Below are 17230 nucleotides of genomic sequence, written 5' to 3'. Positions count from 1 at the left end.
GTCTTCTGTTGAACTCCTGGACTGTAGTTTTCATTCAGTTCTGTGACTCCTGTTTGGTACTTCCTTACATTTCCTGTCTCTCTGTTGAAGTTCTCACTTTGTTCATCCATTCTTCTCCTGAGTTTGATGAGCAACTTTATGACCGTTATTTTGAACTCTTTTGAGGTAAATCACTTATCTCTGTTTCATTAAGGTCTTTTTCTGAGGTTTTATCTCGTTCTTTCATCTGGAACATATTTTTCTGTTTCTTCATTTTACTTGACTCTTTGAGTTGATTTCCATGCATTGGCTACAGACTGGGAGAAAATGTTTGCCAACCACATATCTGATAAAGGTCTTGTATCTAGAAAATGTAAAGGGCTCTCAAAACTCAACAGTAAATACAAAACATTCAGAACATAGGTAAAAGATGAGGACATATCAGAGAAGAGACACGGATGGCAAGTCAGCACACAAAAAAGATGTTCAACAACATTAGACATGAGGGAAATATAAATTAAAACCATAATGAGGCATCAATACACACCATTACAACAACCAAAGTAAAAACTAGCAATAACACCAAATGTTACTGAGGGTGTGGAGAAATTACATCTTGCATCCATTGCTGGAGGGAATGTGAAAAGGTGCAGTCGCTCTGAAAAAACAGTTGAGCGGTTCCTTACCCAGCCCAGCAATTTTACTCCTGAGCATTTATCCCAGAGAAATGAGAACCTAAGTTCACACCAAAACCTGTATGAGGATTTTCATAGTAGCTTTATTTGTAATAGCCCCAAACCAGAAACAGCCTAAATGTCCTTCAACAAGTGAGTGGCAAACAAACTCTGGCACATCATCTATACAATGGAATACACCCAGCAATGCAAAGAAACAAACAATTGACACAGTAACAACTTGGTCGGATCTCAAGGAAATTATTCTGAGCGAAAAAAGCCAATATCAAACGGTTACATAGTGTATGATTTCATTTATACAGTATTCTCAAAAGGACAGGGCTGGAGAACAATTAGTGGTGCCAGGGGACAGGGATGGTGTTGGGTGTGGGGTGACTTACAGGGCAGTGCAAGGGTGGTCTTTGTAGTGGCGGGTCAGCTCTGTATCTTGGTTGTGGTGGTGGTTACCCAAATCTATACGCACGGGGTAAATCTGCAAAGACCTCACACGTACATAAATGAGTGTGTGTGAAAGCTGGTGGAAACCCAGTAAGATCTGTAGTGTAGTTAACATACTTGTACCAACAGACAGAACAGCTTCCTGGTTTTGATGCTGTGCTACAGGTGTATGAGATGTCACCATTGGAAGAGGGTGGGTGACTCTATGCACTGGTTTGTTTTGTTTTTTGACTTCCTGTGACTCTATAATTATTTCAAATTAAACAAAACCCAAAAAATCTCCCAGAAGGTAGAACCAAAAGGCAATGCGGTGGACTGAGAAAAGATGCCAAGGATGCGGTGGTCAAAGGAGGAAACCCCTCAAGGTCCCCCATGACCCCCAGCACCTGCATCAGTTCCATACACTGTCCTCTCTCCCTCACAGTGGACGGACTGTCCATGGTGCTAGCCAAGACCATCCCTTCCATTAAGCAGTAAGCCTCACCCAGTTTTTAAATATACTTAAAAAAAATTTTTATTGAAGTAGAGTTGATTTGCATTGTTGTGTTAATTTCTTCTGTACAGCAAAGTGAGTCAGTTATACATATATATATTCTTTTTCATATTCTTTTCCATTATGGTTTATCCCAGGAAATTGAATATAGTTCCCTGTGCCCTACAGTAGGACCTTGTTTATTCATCCTATATATAATAGTTTGCATCTGCTCATCCCAAACTCCCAGTCCCTCCCTCCCCCACCTCCCTTCCCCCTTGGCAACCACAAATTGGTTCTGTGTGTCTGTGAGTTTCTGTTCTGTAGATAAGTTCGTTTGTGTCGTATTTTAGATCGCACATAGGAGTGATGGCATGTGGTATCTGTCTTTCTGTTTCCGACTTACTTGCTTAGTATGATCATCTCTGGGTCCATCCATGTTGCTGCAAAAGGCAGTATTTCGTTCTTTTTAATAGCGGAGGAACATTCCATTGTATATATGTCCCTCTTCTTTATCCATTCATTCATCTGTCAGTAGACATTTACGTTGTTTCCGTGTCTTGGCTGTCGTGAATAGGGCTGCTATGAACACAGGGGTGCGTGTATCTTTCTGAATTAGAGTTTTGTCTGGATATATGCCCAGGAGTGGGATTGCAGGATCCTACGGTAGCTCTATTTTTGGTTTTCTGAGGAACCTCCGTACTGTTCCCCACAGTGGCTGCAGATTTACCCTCCCACCCACAGTGCAGGAGGGGCTTCCCTGTTCTCCACCCCATCCTCACCGTGTGTTATTTATGGACTTTTAACGACGGCCATTCTGGCCCGTGAACCCCACCCCTTCTTACTCGGACGTGTTCTGGTCACTTCGTGTCTCCAGTGCATCATCAGTGCTTTCCTCCCCGCTGGACCCACAGACAAACTGTCGCGTCTCCCACCTCTTGGCACCGTACCCGCCACCCCTCCATCGCATAGCGGCTCCACAGTAAGATCTGCTGTTACAGAAAGGAGAGAGATGCTTCTTTGCACACCTGGTTATTGCATGTAAATTTCCAGCCTGCTGCACTATAGAGAGAGAGGGCTGGAAGTACAGATACCGTGATTATCTTGGGGTGGTGAGATCGAGTGACCTCTCTTTTCTTCTTTATGTTTAGCTGTTTTCTAAAGTGTATGTTGTAAAAGTGTTGCTTTTGAGTTAAGGGAAAGTTACTATTCTATAAAACTCCATCAGTGCCCCCACGACCCACCGCCCAACTCTAATTCCTTTACGCTTGCAAGGCGGGCACCCGAGCCTGACTCAACCGACCCCCTGGGCCTGCAGCCCCGCCACGGCCCCAGCTCTGACCGCCAGGGGCGCCTACCTGCCCCTCGGGCGGGGGCTAGAGTGGTCCCTGCGGGTCCCTTGGGAAGGAAGCCCCTGGCCTGCTCCCCCCTCACCCAACGTGCCAACTCCTACTTGCCCGTCAAGGTCTTGAGCACTGGCCTCCCCCAGGAGATTCCTGCTCCACGAGGGATGTCACAGCCCCGCCTCTGCTCCCCAGCGCTTGGTCAGTGCGCGGTGGATTATCAGGTCAGTGACTGCGTCTTCCAGCAGCCCTCAGGCCAGGCCTCCCCCATTGGCCCCTCCATGCCTTTCCTGCCCCCTTTTCACCCCCTCCCTCCCTCTGTTCTGACGTGTATGGAGTTCATCACTGGCCTCTCTGCATCCTGGTTTTCTGGCCGCTCAGCCCAGGGGGAGCCCCGCAGGAGACGGCAGGGGGGACAGGGGTTGGGCCCGCGTCCCCAGCTCCCTCTGTGGGGTCGCCTCGGGCTGGCGGCCCCCCACTGGAGGCCCCTCCTCGGGGCCCTGGTGGGCTCTCTGCACAGCTGCTCCTCCCAGCATCTCCCCTCATCCCAGGGGGCCGAGATGCACTGCCAGCTGGGCTGCTGCTGACCCCCGGGGTCCCCTACACCCTCTCTCCGGAAATGGTCCTTTTAGGCAAACCCCCTTGAATAACTCTATTTGGAGCATCACCTCTTTCCTGTTGGGACTGTGACTCTCGGAGGCAGGGACAGGTTTGTTGATGTCTCCAGGATGTCTGGTACACAGCAGGTGCTCTGTAACTGTGTGTTGAATGAATGCATGAATGAAACCTCAGGACCACGTCTTGGGTTTTCTGCTGTTTGTGCTCTGTGGTCCCCTCTAGAGCGAGGACATGTGAGGCTCGGCCACGCATTTGGCCTCTGTTCTCAGACGGTCCTGATTCTTCTCCCCACCCTGTGTCCCCGCCCTTTGCCCCTGTGGATGGAGTGGCCTGTCTGCACCTTGACTTTGAGCTCAGCCATGTGACTTACTCTGACCATGGGGGGGCTTGCTCTCTTGGCCATCACCTGGGCCAGTGTGTGGAGGACGAGGGCCTCAGTCCTCCCAGCACCCCCCAGATACATGGATGGGCTGACCAAGATCAGCAGAACTGCCCCGGTCACGTGAGCAATAACGTGTGTATGGTGGTTGTTTGTTACACGGCACTGTCGGACCGACAGAGGTGACAGATACAACCCCACGTGCCATTCGGGGACCCAGTGCAGTACAGGGGGGGCAGGTGCAGCATCCCCACTGAGATGCAGAGAGGTCAGCGGTCTTCTGGGGTCGCACGGTCACAGGTGGCAGAGCCTGCTTTGGGCCCATGCTTTCGGCTTCCACATGCCACATTTCACAGACCTACAAGAGCTGCCCGTGGGGAAGCTGGGCCCTGGCCCCAGCACAGGGCGTGACTCGCTCTGGCAGACCTTCATTCTGGGCTCTGAGCTCACTTCTGAGCCCCCAAGGCTGCTGACCTCTCTCCACTTTGTAGTGTCCACCCACCATCCTCACCGTGGCTTCCTTTTTCCAGACCAAACACCCCTTCTAGGAAGCCTTCCAGGCTCTTCCCAGGCAGGGGTTCCCATCCTTCCCCGGGCCTCCTGGGCCCTGCGCCTCCCAGATCTGCGTCACCTGCCTCTGCTTCCAGTGCCCTTCTGGCCCGTGAGCCTCTCCAGAGTTGGGGCAGCGTCGACCCCTCCCTGGGCTTCAGTAGGGCTTAGCACAGAGCCCCGCACACAGGAGGGGATCAGTAAGCGTGTACGTCCTGTGCGTCTACTCTTGCTAACTCCACTGTGACCACCTTCGAGCAAGGGCACGGTGACATACAGGTCTGTGCCCTGGGACTGGCCCAGCGTCCAGCAGTGGGAGCCACGTCTGTCCAACCCGGGGTGTCCCTGGGACCCCTGCTCGGGGCAGGGCTCTCGGTAGTGACGTGTCCCTCCCCGATGCCTGGCCAGCTGGCGCCTCCGTCCTGTGGCCGTCGTTCTCTGGTTCCCTATAGCCAGTGCTATCTCCTCAGTGACAGGGAACAGCAGCTGAGGCCTGACCCCACTTTTGTCCCACGGCCAGGACTGTCACCGCTTACTGCGTGACCTTGGGCGAGGCAGGCCCCTCTCTGCACCTCCACCCAGCCTCCAGCCCCGGGGCCTGCCTCCCCTGCCTGCCCGCGCTGCCCTGGGCACGGCCTCGTGGTCTCCAGCCCCCTCACGTGTAACGGTGCCCCTGCACTGTCACCCCCATGGCCGGAGCCGGGGGAGCCTGGGGCCTGTCGGGTCGGGGGGCAGCGTCCTCAGAAGTGGCCCACTCTGGAGGGGCTCAGTCGAGGGGGCCCGTGCAGAGGCCCCACATGCAGGACCTTGACGGGGTCACCTGGGTGCAGAGGCCAGGACGGCGGCCAGCCCGCAAGAGACAGACCCGCCGTGGCCCGGCACCGGCTACTGCACAGGCTCTAAAGGTGCCTAAAGTGAGATCGCCATGGAGGGAAGGGGGGAGCAGTCTGTCAGCAGGGGCGTGCAAGGAGGGCTGCTGACCCGCCGCTTCCAGCCCTGCCCCCTTCTCCCCTCTCTGCCCCCCATGCCTGAACCCCGCTTCCAGCCTCTGCTCCGGGTCTGGCCGCTCTCCGGCTCCCCATTGCTTCCGGGCTCAGTCCCAGCTCCCACTCGTGCCTGACCAGGTCTTTGTCAGAGACAGACTGGGCGTGGGTTTGCCCTGGACTGGGGTGGGGGGTGGGTAGGAAGGAGAGGAGAGCCCCTACCCCTGCGAGGTAGAGAGCTCGGATGGAAGATCTGACGCGTCCAGCGGGAGGGTCAGTGGCGGGTCACCTGTTCCCTGCAGGGCCCGCCTTGGAGAAGGTGCTTCTGCAGGACGCAGGACTGGGGTGGGTGCAGGTCCTCCACTGTGCTGACAGGTGGCCTCAAGGCCCAGAAATGGCTTCTCACCCTAAAAGCCTTGCTCTGGCTCCTGAGGGAGGGTACCTGTGGCAGCGCTGCTCTGGATGGAGCCACCGAGGGGGACCCTCCGTGAGCTCGGGGTCGGGGTCCGGGCTTCTCGGGAGATTCTGAACAACCTGGCGCTGTTCATACCTGCGGCGTCGGGATCTCAGGGCACTTTCCCCGTAGTGGGGGCTCCAGCCACGGGAGGGGCCCCTCCAACCCGCTCGAGCTCGCCCCACTCACACGCAAACCCCACCATCCATACACACCCGTCAGCTTCCCGGGTGTGTGCACAGACACCAGTCACACACACCGTCGGACACACTCACTCACCCCCCCGGTGCCCACCTCCCTCCCCTGCCCCTTCCACACCAAACCTCAGAACCGCTGGAGTTCCCCACACAGGGCTGGCTGCCGTCACTCCCAGGGACCCGCCTGTGACCCCAGCGCCACCCCTAAACCAGACATCTAAAACCCCCAAATCTTTCTTTCCCTAAATCCCACAGTAAAAACCCACTACAAACAAGTATTGGGATTTTTTTCCTTTGCAGAATTTTTTTTTTAGTGGACATAGTCTTTTTTTTCTTTCTCGTTTTACAGCAAACATTGCAAATATAGAAATATTTTTCTATACAACAGGACGACAGGAGCACACACAGCCCCCGGCCACCCCCGAGCCGTCCCCAGGCACAGCCCCCCTCCTCGAGTCCCGCAGGGCTACGGGACCTTCCTGGAGGCCACTCGGCTGCCTGCCTTCGCTCTGCCCCTCTTTGGTGGCCTCCGGAGGTGGCAATGAAGAGACAGTCCACAAAAAACCACGGACGGAGATCATGCGAGGAGCCAGGTGGCCACGCCGGCCACGCCCCCCAGGTCTAGTGTTTTAAGAGAACTTTACTTTTAATATATTTTTTTAAAAAAGAAAATAGCGAGAGAAGAGAGGGAAAGAAAGAAAGCAGAGAAGAATCAAAAGAGAGAATAGATAATGGAAAAAAAACCCCACCCCCCCATCCCTAAGACACAGTTTTTCGAAGTCCCTTGTGTGTGTGTCTGTGTGGGGGGGGTGTGTCTGTGTGTGGGGGGTGTGTCTGTGTGGTGGTGTGTGTGTGTCTGTGTGGTGTTATGTGTGTGTGCGTGTGTGTACGGGCCCGCTCACACCGGTGAGAATGACTCAGGGCAGGTACACGTGCTTGGCCACGGTTCACCTCCCGTTCATACTGTCAGTGCCCCCTCCCCACTTCCTCTGCAAAGCCCAGGGCTTTAACAGCTGCTAGCATGTGTGTGTGTGTGTCCCGTGGGTCTCTGGGTTACAAACAGCTGCAGTGGCTCTTGTGTCCTTTTTGGTCCAGTGGGCATCACGAGTTTCGGGGGGGGCGCAGGCACCGGGCGCCTGGCGGGGTGGGGGCGGGCGGCTCAGGACTTGTGCTGTGCGGACACGCCCTTCCAGTAGTCCAGGATGTCGTGCAGGTCCTCATCTTGGGCGAACTGGACCTTCTTGCGCAGGGCGTGGCCGGCCGCCACGAACTCCCCATTGTCCTTGTGCCGCCAGCGGCTCAGTCTGAAGCGCCCCCAGATGCTCTGGGAGGCCCTGCAGGTGTATTCAGGGCTGGAGGAGTAGCTCAGGTTATGGTACTGCGGGGACAGCTGCGAGTAGGCCAGGTCGCGGGGCCGCGGCCGGGTCAGCGGCTCCAGGATGGACGCCTTGCGGCCGCCGGGGCCCTCGTGGGGCAGGGGCGTCTCGGCGGAGTGGGAGCCAGGGTACGAGTGCCGGTGCTCGCCGTACTGGCGGCTCTTCTCAGCCTCGGCCCGCAGCACAGCGGCCGCGGGGGTCACAGTGAGGATGGCGTCGGCCGCGGGTGAGCTCTTCTCGATGTACTTGGCCTCGGCGGCCGCGGCCTTGTGCGCCCCGGCGGCCTCGGCGCGGTAGGGCCGCGGGCTGCGCGCGGAGCCGCTGGACGAGGTGCTGGCGCGCGGGGCCCCGGGGGCGGCCTCCGCGCTGTGATGCCGCTGCAGGCTGAAGGCGTCCTTGTAGGCGGGCGCCAGGAAGCCGTGCTTGCCGGCCAGCGGCTCGGACAGCAGCACCAGCTGCGGCTCGGCCGCGGCCCCCGCCCCCGCCTTGCCGCCCTGGAAGGAGGTGGACTCGGACTTGAGAGCGTCGATGCAGTTGTTGATGATCTGGTTGACCTTGTCCACCTCCTTGGCGATGGTGGAGATCTCGGCCACCGAGCTCCGGCTGTCGGGGCCCGGCCCCCCGTCCCTGCGCTCCGCCTGCCCCCCTGAACGCACCTCCAGGTAGCTGCCCTTGCTGGCCTTGGGCGTCTCGCCGCCCTCCGCCAGCTTGTACTGCTCCAGCTCGCCGGCGGCCGCCGGCAGGTACGGGACGCGGGTCACGGCCTCGGGGCCCAGCAGCGGGCCCTGGGACAGCGGGGCCAGGCCGGGCGCCTCCATCTCGGGCCCGTACTTGAGCTCGATGACGGTCTTCTGGAGGCTGCCGGCTGCGGCCGCCGAGGCGGCCTTCTGCTGCTGCTCCTCCCGGCGCCGGCGCCGCCGCAGGCAGTAGTAGACGGCACCGAGCACCAGCACCATGCCGAAGAGGCAGCCCAGGACGGTCATGATGTAGCGGGTGGCCGTGGAGGAGCCGGGCATGGGGCCCGGCGGGCTGGGCGGCTTGGGCAGGCAGATGGTGAGGCAGGTGTGGTTGCGATGCAGCCCCGAGCTGGTGGAGACCACGCAGTAGGTGTAGTTGGTGAGCGCGTAGAGGTTGGTCAGGCGGATCTCCTCCTGGGCCCGGGTCAGCCTGGACACGGTGGACGGCCTGCTGTTGTTGAAGTGCTCCAGCGTGTACATGCGGTTGAACGGGCTGGGCAGCTGGACCGTGATGGTGGCCGAGTTCTGCGTCAGCTGCGTGACCTTCATGAGCGGGCGGGCCTCGGCCTGTGGGGCCAGCGTGGGCAGGGCCACCAGCGGCGTGGTGCCGTCGCCGGAGAAGCACTCATCCTCGGTGCAGGGGCCCTCGCTGGGCTCCGCGGGCGGCGCGGGGGGCGGCGGCGAGCGGCCGGGCGCCGGGCGGGTCTCGGCCGCGTAGGAGGCGTCGGTGCACACGGACTGCAGCTTGCTGAGGACGCCGCGCTGGCCGTGGCGGCCCTGGCCCAGGAGGGAGTAGCCCGAGTAGAGCGGCGGCGACTCGCACTGCACGCGCTCGTAGGTCTGCGTGGCGTTGGTGAAGGCCGCCAGCCAGCGGAGGAAGCCCAGCAGCTCGCAGGAACAGTAGAAGGGGTTGCTGTAGAGCTCGCACACGGACAGCTTGGCCAGGCCCGCGAAGGTGGCGCTGTGCAGCCGCTGGATGCGGTTCATGGACAGGTCGACGTTGACGATGTTGGGGCACTCCCAGAAGGCGCCGGGTGCCACCACCTCGATGAGGTTGGCCTGCAGGTACAGGTACTCCAGCTTGCTCAGGCCGCGCAGCACGCCCTCCGTCAGGTTGCGCAGCCGGTTGTAGCCCAGCTGCAGCACCTGCAGGTTGAACTGGCCCGAGAAGGCGCCGTCCTCGATGTAGCCGATTTCGTTCTTGGTGAGGTTGAGGTACGTGAGGTTGCCGAAGCGGCTCAGCGCGGCGTACTGCACGCTGCGGATGCGGTTCTCGTTCAGCCGCAGGTCCACGACGGTGCTGTTGATCTGCTGCGGGATGGCCTCGTAGGGCGGCTGGTTCTGGCTGCAGATGGCCAGCCACACGAAGCCCTTGTCGCCCTCGATCAGCCAGCAGTCGCCACGCACCAGCCCGCCCGCGAGCAGCAGGGCGGCCGCCGCCACGCACGCCCAGGCCCACGGCGCAGCCTGCCGGCACCCGGCCATCGGGACCAGCCCTGCGGGAGCGCCCGCTCGGCCTGCCCGGGGGCACGGGGTGGCGGGAGGGGAGGGCGCCCGCGCTCTCAGGGGCGCGCCGGGCCGAGCCGCATGGCCGGGCGGCCCGAGTGCTGGGGGCGGGGGGAGCGCCTCCCTCACGGCCAGCCGCCTCTCGCCATCCGCCGGCGTCCTGCCGGAACCGGGGCCTCCTTCCCCATCGGCCCGGGCGTCCTCCAGCTCCAGCCGGTCCTGCTGCAAGACAAGAGGGGAGAGGGCGGTCAAGTGTGGCCCTGGGCCCAGCCCCGCCGAGCTGCCCCGTGTGACGCAGAGGTGCACCGGGCAGTGAGGGAGGAAACGCAAGGGGGCTCAAGGCCAGACCGCAGGCTGACCTCTGTGACCTGAAGCGGGAAGCGTGGGCTGAGCCCGAGCCCCACTTCCGCCACCTCACCAGTGACCCCATTTGTCAGACGAGCAAACCGAGGCCCAGGAACAAGGCTAAAGGCGCTTGGCTGACTGCTGCGCAGGAGCCTTCCAGAGCCCCTCTCAAGCGAGGAGCCAGGACAGCGAGGTCCTGGGTCCACGTTCTCGGGCAGTGTGACCCGGGTACCTCGTGCCCCTTCTGGGCCTCCGCTTCCCCGCATGAGCCGGCTGGACGCTGTCTGTAGCTTTCCATCTGGCTCCGGGGACCCACATCGGTGGGCCCTGGCAGAAAGGCCTGGAAGGACTGTGCCTCCCCCTCTTCGCCAGGCTCCGATAAGCGCACCTGGGCAGCCCTCCGGGATGAAGCCGGTGCCTGTGGGGCGGTGTGGCTCATGCGCCGCTGGCTTCTGCTGCTCCTGGACGCGCCCCCCTCCCTCTCCGCCCCAGCCCCGGCCAGTGCGGGACTCACCCCTCTGCCCCTCGTATTTCTCCCGCAGGACAGACAAATGGGTGTGTGTTTGCCGGTTACTCTTTGGAGTTACCGCGGCCTCTGTAACGCTCTGTGGCCTGGCGGGCAGCCAGCTGAGTGTATTTCACTGATATTGACGTTTGCGACTAGCCTGCACTGAGGTGGTTTAAATTAGGAGAAAAAAATAATGATGTGAAATGGATTTTTCCCCCCCTTTGGAAACTTCATGAAGAAAAGTTTTGATCTGGCTCCTGCGGCAGAGTCTTTCTGAGTTAGTTATAAGGGAGGGGAGAGCTCAGAAGGGGCTGGGAGAGTTCCTGTGGGGCCACAGCGGAGCCCACCCAGGGCTCGGTCCAGAGTCGCTGTGTGACACCCAGCAAAGCACAGGGCCTCTCTGGGCCCAAAGGGAAATGGCTGGGGAAGGGAGCAGCCTGGGGTTTGCCTGGGTCTCCCTCGCCTCAGGAGGAAGCCATGCAGGGGGATGCTGGTGTCCCTGCGTGGTCCATCTTGTGATGTGAAATCTACAATCCCAAGGGGCGTACTTGGAATTCATCGCCATCACCACCTTCCAGCGCCTGTTGGCCTGTGCAGGTGCTGGGACTTAGGTCCCCCAGGCGCCCCAGAGGCCAAGAGCGGGCAGCCGGGCAGGCTGCAAGTGCGTCCAGGCGGAGTTTGGCGGTGGGGATGGTTGGCGGGGCAAGGCGCCAATCAGAGTCTGGCTCCGGCCTCCGGATGGACACGGACGGAGCAGCGAGCCCATCAGGGCAGGGCAGCGCCTGGACAAGGCTGATCATAATCACCTTTAATCTCTTGCTCAAAATAACTCAACGTCAAGTTAAGGAGGATCACAGGACCTAAAGAACCCTTACCACAGGCAGGCGTGGGTTGGGGAAGACGGGCCCCAGGGCTGGCTCAGCCTCTCGCTGCCCCACGCCCAGGGCACCTGGGCACCAGGTGGCTGGAGAGCCGTGTGCACGCACACACAGGGCAGAGGTATGTTCCACACTTGCTGGGACTTACGTCAGCCCGTGTGCGTGGACCCGTGTGCCTTCAGATGGACGTGGCTCCGCCCGAGCGCTCGAGGGTGTGTGGGCCCCTGCGGTCCAGCCAGGCCTGCCACGCCCCCTCCCCACCGCCCGCCGTGCTGGCACCGCGGCCCTCCTCCCGGCGTGACAGTCTAGGAACTGCGCTCGGGGCTGGCACCTGTGAGCGGCAGGTGCCTCTGGAGCCCAGCCTTGCCTCTCCCCACGCCCCCATCAGGGGGCCTCCTCCATCGGGCCGGCCCTCACAATGAAGGATGGAGGAGGGCAGGGACAGGTCCCGGGGCTCCTATTGGGCCAGCCCGCCTTCAGCTCTGTGCCTCACACCTGGCCCTGGAGCCTGGGCCGGGCGGGTAGGGAGGGACACGGCCCTCCCTACCCGCCCGGCCGCAGGCAGGAGCATCGGCTAGGAGTGTGGGTGCCACCCTGGTGGCTGTCCCCCAGCCAGCATAGCCTCCGCCCCTTCTAGAGGCCCCCCTCCCACCTCAGCCTGGCAAGGACCCCAGAGTTCTGTTGCACACCTCACATCACACAGGGGAAACTGAGGCCCAGAGGGCCTCCCCGAAGGTCACACAGTGAGCCAGCCCGTCCTCCTGTGGAGGAGGCCCCTCAGGCCACCGTGTGCTGCGTCAGCAGGAACGCCCCGGTGGGGGGCCGGGATGCCGCCCCCGGCGTCTAAGAGCCCCGTGAGGACTGCGGTCCTCGGGAAGCGGCTGCCCGGGGAACTGGCCGAGTCACCGAGAAAGGTTCTGAACTGACCACGGGGCCCGCTCATCCTCTCGTGCTCAGGACACCCATCACGCTCTCGCCCCGTCCACCCCTCGTTCACTCCCACACCCCTGCCCCCCCCTGCGCACAGCAAGCCTCTGGCCGCACAGCTGTTTCCAGGACACCTGCAGAGCGCGTGTGCTGGGGGCAGGGCGCAGAGACCTGTCCCCCAACCTGCCAGCACCCCAGACTCAGGGTCCCAGTACAGGTGGAGCCGCAGGGCGCTGGTCCCTCATCCTGCCCTCGCTGGTCCCCGGGCCCCATGCTTCAGAGAGATGCAGGGGTGGAGGCCACCTTCAGGGGGCCCCCGTGTCCCTGCGGCCCTCGGCACAGCCGACGTGTGCTCCCCGCTCCTGCATCGTCCCCCCTGGCTCCCGTCCCCACCCGCGGACTCCGCGATAGTCCAGACGGTCTATGTGTGTGCTGTCCAACAGGGCGGCTACTGGGCACAAGCAGTGGGGCGAGTGGTATTGAACACACAGGTCTAGAACCTTCCATAAAGACAGCAGCTTGACCTGAGCACCCTCAGGCCACGCCCCTCTCCCCTCTCCCCTCTCCCCCATGATGCCGGCGTTCCATCCCCACCCCCGCCCCTCCAGGGCAGCATCCATCCCCCACAGCCCGAGCCGCCCCCCATCGAGGTTACTACTGACCTCTGTCCTGCCCGCTCCAAAGGGAACGCTCCTCTTTGTACCTTTTGCAGCCTCTCGGCGGCCCTTGGCCCAGGTAACCGGCCGCCCCTTCCTGGAGCACTTCCTGCTCTGGGTCTCTCCCGCCCTGGGCTCCTCCGCTAGCTGCTGGCCCCTCTGCCGGCCCACCTCCCTCGCCCTGACCTCTCACTGTCCCTGTGGCCGGGCTCTGCCCTCCCTTCCCCGCGGTGCTGTCACCCCTCCCTTGGCTGCAGTGCTCTCTCCACGCGCCTGCCCCACCCCGCCCGCCCACCTCGCCAACCTTGATGCCCTGGACCCCAGACTCACAGACGCAGCCGCTTCCCCCTCGAAGTGCGCAAGCCTCCTCCACCATGTTCCCCAAACCACAAGCCGGCGAGTCATCCTCGAGTCCCCTCTCCCTCCACCCCAAACCCAGTCCCGCAGCAACAGTGTCCGTTCCACCTCCAAAACTGGACCTTCGCCTCCCGCCACGCCCACCGTGGCCACCCCGGGCCAAGTTTCCCCATCCCTCGTGGGACAAAGGCCATCGCTCCAACCTTGTGGCACCCACGATCCCCCGCACAGCCAGAGGGACCTGGAGAGCCCTCACGCGATCCCACTGTCCCGCCCACAGCCCTGATGACAGCCATCCTTTCCTCCCACATGGGGAGCAAAACCCAGGGTCCCCACAGGGACCTGCAAGGTCCTGCCCCACCCGCCGCCGCTGCCCGTTCTCACCCCACCTCCCTGCACCCACCCCCTTCCCTCCAGCCACCGGGCCGCAGCACCCCTGCTCCCGCCTGGAGAGCTCGTCCTCCGGCTGTCCGATCAGAAGAGGCCCCTTCCTCTCCCCCGAATCCAGCAGCCTCCCCATCTGAACTCGTGCTCCCGGCCCCGTCACCCAGTTCCCATCTCTGCCCAGCACTCATCTCCCCGATGTTTCCCTTGTTTATTTTTTTAGATCCTCTCCCCGCTGGGATGTGAACTCCAGAGCAGGAGCCGTGTCCTGTTCGCTGCTGTGATATCCCAGGCCCGGACCAGCGCCTGGCACATGGGAGCAGCTCAGCAGGGAACGTCTGCTCCGTTTTCTCATCTGCAAAAACAGGGTAGAAGTGCCTCCTTCCCGAGGGCCGCTGCTTTCTCACAAACCCTTCCTTTGCATTTTGTCGGGCCAGCGGGAGCTGTCACTACCCTCTGGAGGGCCTCGGGCCTCGGGCTGCCCAGGTTGCCTCTGGTCTGCAAATCCCAACACGCCCGATAGGACCAGCAATGTGTGTCCGACGTCCTCCCTCTGCCAACACCCCCCTGAACGCACGCCCAGGGGCTCTGTGCCCCCTGCGCCCCTCACCCAGGTGGACGGAGCCCCGAGCACAAGAAGTCACTTTCAGAGCCATCACATCCCTACCCTCATGGCAGTCCCACAAGGTGAGGGGACAGGGACACCCACCCTGCCCTCCGGGCCCAGGTGAGAAGCCTGAGGCCCCGCGAGTGAAGGGACCTGTGAGGTCCCAAGACTAGTCAGGTGGGAAGCCCACCGGGGCCACTCGGCCGCTGTCTCAACAGCCACCTCTGTCACCGAGAGGACATACGACGGGGTCTGCACGTGTGAGGCTGGCACCGAGATCGTTCTGTCGCATCAACTCCAGAGCTCAGGTCGCCGATAATGAAATGAAGAAATATGGTGGTTCCAGGCTTTTAAACTCCTTACGACCAGATTTGCATAATCACCACGGCCATGTGGGAAAGGAGCACATCCGTCTAAAAAGACTGTTCCTCTCCCCGATCGCCAAGAGCAGACAAGAGGCCGGGGCTGCTCTGAGGATTTTGCTAAGGGACAGGACTTTCCACCTCCAGACGGACGCTCAGGCCGAGGGCCAGGGGCTCGGGGGAGGCAAGGAGATTGGTGGAAAGTTATAGATGGATAACTTCCAGCGTTTTGCCAACAGATCGTGTTCACTGCTAACGTTTGTCTGACTCTATAGCCTGGCTCTACTGCAGAGCCCACGGGTCATGACAGGCACCTCAGGCAGGCCAGGCCACGAGGCAGGCGGATGACCCCAACCAGCCAGACCAAGTGTGGGAGCGGGCTGCCCACCTGAAAGAGGCACAGAACCATCTCGGGCTTCAGGTTCCTGGGCCAGGACGAGAATGCTGGCTCAGCCGTACTCTGGCTCTGTGGCCTTGGGCCAGTCACTCACCCTCTCTGAGCCCGTTTCCTCCCCTGTCAAATGGTAGGTCCCCCAAGGGTTACAGTGAGGCTGACATGGCCAGATTATGGAGGCCTCCAGTGTGTTGCCTGGTACAGGGGTGCTCTGTAGACCCTTGTATCCTGCTGCACCTGTGCCCCTGGCCTCGTGGATGGGGGAGGAATTCTAGGCAGTTGGGCGGGGGGGGGGGGGCAGCAAGCCGCCCACTCCGGGGGGTATACGGGGACCCCATGGGAGCCGTCCCGGGCTCAGCACCCACCTAGAACCTGCCCCGCTGCCCGCTCCCTTCCCTGTGTGTCCAAGGAGGCTGGCACGGGCTCGCATGGCAGGTGGTCCAGCAGTGCTGACTCAGCGGGGCTGGACCCTCAGGACTTGGCCACGGGGTCGGGTCTGGCAAACCCCTGACCTCAGCTGGCCCCGGCCTTGTCCTCTGGGAGGACATGAGGTGGAGGGACCAACCCCTGCACCCCGGCCCCCCACCCCGCAAGGATGCGGACGGTGTCGGCAAAGGTCGAAGGACGGGGCCCAGAAAGGGGCTGAGTGCCCGACACTCCTGCCAGTTGACCTTGGGTGGGTCCATGGGACCCCACTGGGCCTCAGGGCCCTCACCCTGCCCCTCCAGAGGCTGTGACGAGCACGTCCTCCAGGATTCCCCATGTATTGAGCGCCTACTGTATACCGACCCGCTTCTCCCATGTCTGGGGAGGCAGGTATCGGCGTTACCCAACAAGCCGGCTGCGGAAACAGAGGCCCAGAGAGGGAAAGGCATTTATTTGCACGGCCAGAAACACGATTTTCCCAAAGTGAGGCCAGAGGACCACGGCATCTGCTTGTTAAAAAGGCCCCGGGAGGGGGCGGGGGCGCCTGATCCAGCGGAGGCTCAGGAAGGGCCCTGGGGCTGGGGTCTGTCTCCTGGGAAGATGCCATCCGCTGCATCCCTCCTCCCCCCAGGCCCGAGGCTCCAGGCTGCTCTGGAGTTAATTAGGGACCCAAACATTTAACGGTCTGCTGTGCTTCCACTGGGCATCTTTTTAAATTAAAAAACATGATGTACAGCATCGTTGGCGAGAAAAATCACTTTGCAGTGGCTTCCTGCTCGGTCGCTCGCAGGGACACGAGGGTGAGGGTGGCTGGCTGGCCGGCCTCCGGGGAGGAGGGATGACGAGAGACCCTCTCGAGGAACATGGGTCCACCCCACGCTGTGGACGCCTGGCACTGTTCCCCATCACACCCTCAGAGCCCCTGCAGCTAGGAAGTTCTATCTTTAGTCTGACCCGAACCTCCACTTGTTTTGAGGGAGGGCTGGTCTGAGACTGAAAGCAGAGACTTGCTGGATCTGCTCCTCCCGGTAGAACGCTGACAACCAAGAGCCCTTTCTGAGCAACCCCAAGCTCGGGTCCGTCCCCACCCTGAGCTCTGATCCCAGCCTGGCAGGAGGGCAGGGCGGCAGCACAGGGCTCTGGAAGGGACCTTAGGGGAGACCGAGGCACGGGTCCGTCTCTGTCCTCCACCTCCCCAGACACTCACAGGGCCCGGTGACCATTTCCCACCCCCTTCACGGGGTCAGGCCTCTGCACACGTGCGCCCTGCATCACGTCCCGTTGCCATGGTTATTTAATCAACGCATACTTCCTGGCCACGATTAATTGTATTAAAGATTTGGGGCACGGTTTTGGAGTGGAGGTTATAAATGAGCAATTAGCCCTCAAACGCTAAATTAATAAGGGAAATAAAACACCAAGCAAAGTCAGTCGGAGAAGTCTCCGCAACGTAGTACTCAGGACACGTCGGCGGTGCCCAGGCCGGCCGTGCTGCAGGCTGCGCCTCGGTGCACCACGCACGGCTTACGGTGCCCTGTGGTCAGGGGGCAGCTCGGCACGGTGCCCTCAGCAACGGGGTGTTTCCACGTGGGAAACAGGAGAGCTGTCATCACACCGGGGATTCTGACCACCCAGCGACGCCTTCCCACGCCTAGGGCCC

At 61.1% G+C, this 17230-nt stretch overlaps 2 protein-coding genes across 8 annotated transcripts in view; one reads left to right on the top strand and one right to left on the bottom strand.

Annotated features, from left to right (window-relative positions):
* Positions 1-15408, top strand: part of MAD1L1 (mitotic arrest deficient 1 like 1) — a 380571-nt gene extending 365163 nt beyond the window's left edge. For 4 of the 7 annotated variants that reach the window (XM_089895517.1, XM_089895511.1, XM_089895513.1 and 1 more), the window contains exon 18: positions 14005-15399. In XM_089895517.1, the coding sequence (XP_089751643.1) occupies positions 14005-14304 (300 nt within the window). In that variant the 3' untranslated portion in view covers positions 14305-15399. Of the gene's footprint in view, positions 1-14004 lie in introns of all 7 variants that reach the window. The other 3 variants (XM_089895515.1, XM_089895514.1, XM_089895520.1) reach the window with 2 other exon arrangements.
* ELFN1 (extracellular leucine rich repeat and fibronectin type III domain containing 1) lies at positions 6777-9711 on the bottom strand. The gene has a single exon (XM_022563503.2). The coding sequence runs from the start codon at positions 9703-9705 to the stop codon at positions 7267-7269; it is 2439 nt and encodes an 812-aa protein (XP_022419211.2). The 5' UTR covers positions 9706-9711; the 3' UTR covers positions 6777-7266.
* Positions 15409-17230: the final 1822 nt, after the last annotated feature.

The sequence above is a fragment of the Delphinapterus leucas genome, chromosome 15 (genome assembly GCF_059928025.1).
Source record: "Delphinapterus leucas isolate spDelLeu-1000000601 "Yukka" chromosome 15, BTC_Dleu_Yukka2, whole genome shotgun sequence".
Taxonomy (NCBI): Eukaryota; Metazoa; Chordata; class Mammalia; order Artiodactyla; family Monodontidae; genus Delphinapterus; species Delphinapterus leucas.
This window is presented reverse-complemented; position numbering and strand designations above follow the sequence as displayed.